Below are 6394 nucleotides of genomic sequence, written 5' to 3'. Positions count from 1 at the left end.
ATCACCGGTCTTGAGACTAAGGTTAGAGCCTACTTCAATTCTTGTTCGAAGGCTAAAGAGTTCTACAGTAAGCAAGCTGTTAATCAAACATCTGGAATAGGTTATGATTACAATGCTGCTATTGGAGAATTAGGCATAAACTCCCCTCCTCATGTATGTGCTAAAGGGAGGGAAGTACCACATGTGCTTAAGGGTGTTGATGAACCCCTCTATAAAGCATCAATTGCTGAACCATTTGATGCGACCTCTTCTGTTATTCAAGAAGAAATACGTGCTGAGGATCATGCTTATGAGAAGATTGTTTCCAAGTCAAGTGAGTCGAAAGTTCCAGTCAAAGTTGTGAAAGCAACTGAGACTAACTCAGACACACATGAGTTGGATAACAATAATGCCATGTCTACCATGCATAAATTGCCTGCTGTTAATCACTCTCATAAAGCATGTGGTGTTGCTAATTGTATGTCTTGTGCTTTTAATATGATGTATGCTTATTTTAATGGTAAGCATGTGTCTAATGATAAGACTACTCCTCGTCAGCATGTGAATAACAAGAAGCATGATAGGTCTAAGACTGCTAGTCCTTCTAAGGCTAGAAAGGAGACATTTGTGCCTAAGCTTAAACAGAAATTTGTTAAGGCTGTTTACAAGGTCAAATGTTCAGTCATTGAGAATGTTGAGACCATTAAAATTAAAAATGTTGTTTTGTCTGACAAAGGACAGTTCTACAAGTATGCCGGGCCCAACCAAGTTTGGGTTCCGAAGAAGGTCTAATCCATTTGAAGTGCAGGGCAGTATACAGGTGTAACCGGTAGTGTGGATTCTTGACAAGTGGATCATCAAGACATATGACCGGAGATAGAGCCCTGCTATCAAATGTGGTTGAGAAAGCTGGCCCCATGGTTACCTTTGGAGATAACAGCAAAGGTTTATCTGAGGGATATGGCTGTTTACAAGCTGGGAATGTTATCATTGTAATTTTGTATATTGTGCTAGGTTATTATCAGGAAGCAGTATCTAACATATAGCACTAGTGACGAGACTTGAGAATATTACGACATATCAGACACCTGCTGCACATTACACTTGGAATTGTACTCTAGTAAGATGTGTACAAGTGTACTCCTGGTTGGTAAGTCAAAAGAGGAAGTCAATGCACCACAGTTCATGGACTTTGCAGCTGCAGATCTATTGGACTATGCAATTTCTTCTTCACAATCTCACTTCAGGTTGGTATGAACTAGTACACTGCTCAAGCAATCGTCAAGGACATGGTATGGCACTCTAACAGAAGTTATAATTTTATATGAATAAGTAGAGTCGTCATATTAATAACTATCTTATCACTAAGCATAATCATATTGTTTTATATGTGCAGTGGTATATTGATTATGCAACATAACAATTAGTATCTAAAGTACTTGACAAGTATCGGTCAATGATATGTTGTTAACATTATGTTCCAGATATTTGTAAGCTTTTGACATGAATGAGAATTACTTAGACTTTACCCTAAGTGATCAATGTTTTATCAAAAACTCATTCATATTGAAAAATAAAATCAAACTTCTTTCTACATTAGTGATTTCTTATTTCATGTAAAATCTTTTGAAATCACTATTGTAAATCATTTTCTCTCTATTACCATATATTCTGTGTTACAGGTTCAGTCTCCAATGACTTTCTTTCATTGACAGTCATGAGGTTGAAAACCCACAACGTCTATCCCAGACTGTAAAGACAAACACAAAAACAGAACCAACCAACACTCTCTTACCACTAAATGTAGTATGAATGAGCGTGAGGGAGATAGTGCCTTAGTGCACCACATAAGGAAGGTTCTGTAGTCAACCCAGTAGCTCTGTCTCCTACATAGATGAGTAGTATTTAAACAGAGACAACTGCTAGCCCCCATACATCTTCTCAAAAAGATGTAATGGCTGAAAAGGTACAAAAACAGTTACTAGATTCATTCTCTCAACAGGGTGCGTCTATTGAATTTTGCCTGTCGGCCAAGGTATCCGATGTAGTGTCACCACTTCAAACATAAACAATTCTTGATGCACAGGGAGAGGTTACACACACAAAGGATGAGTTGACGGAAACAAGAGTTTCGACCATCTTAAGGTCAGATTCGATTGTTCAAGGTTCGTTAGTGGACCAATTGCCTTTACAGGTGTTAGGAGAGGATACTGATCCAAAAGCCATATGTCAGTGGTCAGTGTCTACCTCCCCAGGCTTAAATCCCCTGGATGCATCTGCGGATAGTGGATCTGACATAGGTGCAGATCGGCAACTTGTTGACAATGATTCAGATATTACCTGATGAGTCACAAGGAAGTGTCTTCACAGACATTAGAAGGGAACTTTGATCTTTATGCTAAAGTCGTTGGATCATTGTTTACCTTCCCAGAATTCAAATCTGGAACCCTAAAAGGGAAACTAGCAACTTGTAGATTATGACTCAGATTTATCTGACGAGTTTAACAAGGATGGGGATTTGTGAACTCCCATTGCACCACCTGTGACCTCCTTTAAGGATGGCTAAGGTGATTTTCCTTGCAGGTACAGCTGGATTATGGAGCTATGAGAGAAGAGTGATACACTTGTGAGAATGAGTGTAAACACGAGTGGAGAGAAGAGTGAAACACATGTGAGGTACACTAAACAGGATCACACACTCACAGTGAGGAAGAAAGTGAAACTACTTGTTATTTCTTTTCCAACCAAGTGAAATATGAGAACTCCTTCTGACGACAGCATACATTCCTTCTTTAAGGGGGAGATAAAAGCTTAAGAAATAGTTTGGAGGATTCCTCAACTAAGGGGGAGAAATAGCAGGGAGTAAGAAAAAGATCCTAAAAATGTACACTACACCACACCATTGTTGTTTGTAACTACGGATCCTATTGTACGGGAGAGGTGGTAAACACAAGGTGATTTTCTGATTAGGGAAGAAGCTGTTAGGGGAGTACCATTGGTTTTTATCTGCGGATCCTATTGTACGGGAGAGGTGGTAAAACGAAGGTGATCTTCTTTAATCAGTTGATTCTTATAGGGGGAGAAGCAAGAGATATGGGCTTCTCAACAGGAAATGTGGTTGTACAAATGAAGATGGAACTACTTGAAGATATGTTCAGTCTAGAGGAACATCTACTTGGAATCTGGAAAATGTTAAATCTCATCCAGAACTTTTCTGCTATTTACTTTGCATGTATGTTTATATCTTTTTCTTATTTGTTAGTTGAGTTATCCTCTAGGTATTTGTGTGTTATTGTCTAACAAACAAATAGGGGGAGATTGTAAGTCATATGTCATAGCCTATTTGTATATTCGAGGATTCAACTCAACTCAAATAAGAATGTAATAAGTAAATAGTGGATCGACCGTCAGAGAGATCTCGCAAAGTAATATCTGTCAAAGGATTCAGAAACAAGGTTCATCTATAGACTTGAGGAGTTAATTCACTGGAAGAAGTTCAAGAAGTTGATCATGCCTCAGTGATATAAATCAAGATCGTGGATTTAATCGAGTGACAGAGATCTCGTCAGGGTATCAATAAATTACAAGGATTTAATCTGAAGAAAATCAAAGTGTCAAAGTCAAGACATGAAGAAACGTCACGGAAGTTAGTCACTCATGAACCAGACAGTACATCGAGTGTCAACGTTGAAGTGGTGGAATTGATTCATAATTTTCAGTGATTTTCAGAAGATTTGCAGAAGAATGGTTGCTGCTCAAGACTAGAATTAATTCTCTATTAATTAATTAAGTCATCTAATTTAATTAAGAAAATAAATTATATCTGTGAAGAATAATTTATTTATTAATTGAATTAATTGATTAATTAATTCTGAATTAATTCTAGGAATTTTAGGAATTTTCAGAAGTTTAATTGGATTAATTTCAAGCATTAAATCAGCAAGACAATTGAAAATGAACTAGCATGACAATCAGGATTGTCATACCGATTGTCATGCTAGGCCATTTTCCATTGTCATACCGAAAGTTACTCTAGGAGGATAATTGTCTTGCTAGTTCATTCTGATTGTCGTGCTAGTTCATTCTGATTGTCATGCTAGTTCATTCAGATTGTCTTGCTAGTTCATTCAATTGTCCTACCGAAAGTCTTGCAAGCTTAAAGGATTGTCATTCCAATTCAATTGATTCAGCTGTTGATAAAAGAAGCAGAAGCAGCAATTCAAATACAACTCAATCAAAATACAAGAACAAAAAGAAAGCAGCCGCCTCTGAAAAATATCATTCTTCATCTGCAGAAATTCAAGATCAATTTCTAGTTTGTTAATGTTAAATCCAAACCACTAGAATTATTTATCTTGTTCTTGTGTAACAATCTAGCGGATCAAAATCCCTAGAACTTAATCTCAAATCGCGTTTAGCATTTGATTCTAATTATTGCAAAAATAGAAAAAGTTCATGTCGAATTTATTCTAGATTTGTGATAATTGATTTGAGATTAATACCTTGTAATCGATACAGTTGTTGTAACACCTTTCAAGTTTAATAATATTTTTATTTAACTTGAATTTTGTTTCACATTTTTTATTCCGCATTTTATTCGATTATTTGGTAACGTTTGTATTCAACCCCCCCTTCTACAAACACATTGGGACCCAACAGCGAGGCACGAACAATTTTCTAGCAATGTTTCGTAATCCGTAGTGCATAATTTTAGAATTTCAGTTTGCGTGGATTTTGTTAGAAAATAATATATATTTTCTTTCATAATTTATTTAAAGTGAACAAAAAACATCACTTGAAATGACTTATACTCACCAATTTTTTAGACCGCTGGGTGATGAAATATTGTGCAGTGTTTACAGTTTTTTTCTTTTCAGGCTTTGATGATTCTTATTATGATAGATATTTTGGGTACATGTGATATTTGAATTAAAGATATGTCAAAACTAATTGTAATTCTTGTAGGTCCAATATTTATGGGTGAAAGGTAATTAAAACTTGTCGTATTTAGAATTGACGGTATCTCCGTCCAAATTCAGTGAACTTGTACTAAAGTATTAGTACAAGGTTGTGGTAGAAGAAACTGTCAAAGTCAGAATCAGGATTTGCTGAGATCGGGATCTGTCACCAATCATGATTTGCAAGCAGTCAAGATTTGCATCAGGATGAAACAAGCCATCAGGATATGGTCAAGTGTCTGGATCACAGGATAAATTAGGATCTACTGATTTATACAGTCCCAACAATTGAGGAGTAGTTTATTGTCGGTTCCTGATTTGTAGGATCGAAGCTGTTAATTTAGATATGTATAGAAACAGAATAAATATCATTGTAATGTATCTTGTAATTGATAGAGATTGATAGAGCAGTTGTGTAATATATAAACACATAATATGTTATAATTATTAGTGTGCATTACTCGAGTATTATTATAACCTGTTAGCTCTCAAGAATATCAAAATTTCTTGAGAGAGTTATGTAACAGTTTATACCAGAATTAATAAACTGTTATTGATTTTACTATTCTTACATCCTGATATCGAATTATTTAGGTAATTGTATCCAACCCCCTTTAAATAATTATCCTCTTACTCAGCAACAAGTGGTATCAGAGCGGTCTAATTTATTGTTAATTAGAAAAGATCAAGATGTCAGGAAGTAAGTATAAAAGCATGAAGATCTCAATCCTGAAGAAGGCTGACTACTCTACATGGAAAGTAAATATGCTAATGTATCTTAAATCAATTGATGATAGCTATGTTGAAATCACCAATGATGGACCACCTTATCCTACAAAGGTTGTTGCAATAACACCAACTGTTCCTGAGCATTATATAAGAAAAGAAAATTTTGAATGGTCAGATGTTGAAAAAGCTGCAATGCTTAAGGATTCCAAGGTCAGGAATATTCTTCATAATAGTTTGGATAATGTTATGTCAAACAGGGTGATTGCATGCAAAAGTGCAAAACCTATATGGGATGCACTGGAAACTCAATGTCAAGGAACCCTAGCAATCATGAAGAATAGAAGGGTTGTTCTTGTTCCAGAGTATGAACAATTTGATGTTAAGTCTGATGAAACCATTGCTAATATCTATGACAGATTCCTGACACTGTTGAATGATTTGTCATTGGTTGGAAAGAAGTATGATAAGGAGGACTCCAATACTAAGTTTCTAATAGCTTTATCTAAGGAATAGGATACACAAACATCCATTATCAGGCACTAATATTACTTGGATCAATTTGTCATTGGATGAAATCCATGGGATGCTGAAAACCCAAGATTTGGAAATTCAAAAAAGGAAGAATAGGAAAGGACACAAGATGAAGTTTGTTGCACTCAATGCTGAAACTCATAAGCTCAAGGAAAAGTTTAGTGAGAACTCAAGGAAAAGGAACATTATTGAGTTGT

General features: G+C 35.7%; 1 protein-coding gene across 1 annotated transcript; it reads left to right on the top strand.

The window, feature by feature from the left end:
* The first annotated feature begins 5651 nt into the window (after window positions 1–5651).
* Window positions 5652–6179, top strand: LOC141715103 (uncharacterized). Its single transcript, XM_074518586.1, has one exon. The coding sequence runs from the start codon at window positions 5652–5654 to the stop codon at window positions 6177–6179; it is 528 nt and encodes a 175-aa protein (XP_074374687.1).
* The last annotated feature ends 215 nt before the right edge of the window (window positions 6180–6394 follow it).

This window comes from Apium graveolens, chromosome 3, assembly GCF_009905375.1.
Source record: "Apium graveolens cultivar Ventura chromosome 3, ASM990537v1, whole genome shotgun sequence".
Classification (NCBI taxonomy): Eukaryota; Viridiplantae; Streptophyta; class Magnoliopsida; order Apiales; family Apiaceae; genus Apium; species Apium graveolens.
Note: the sequence above shows the minus strand (reverse complement) of the source record. Positions and strands in the feature narration are given on the sequence as shown.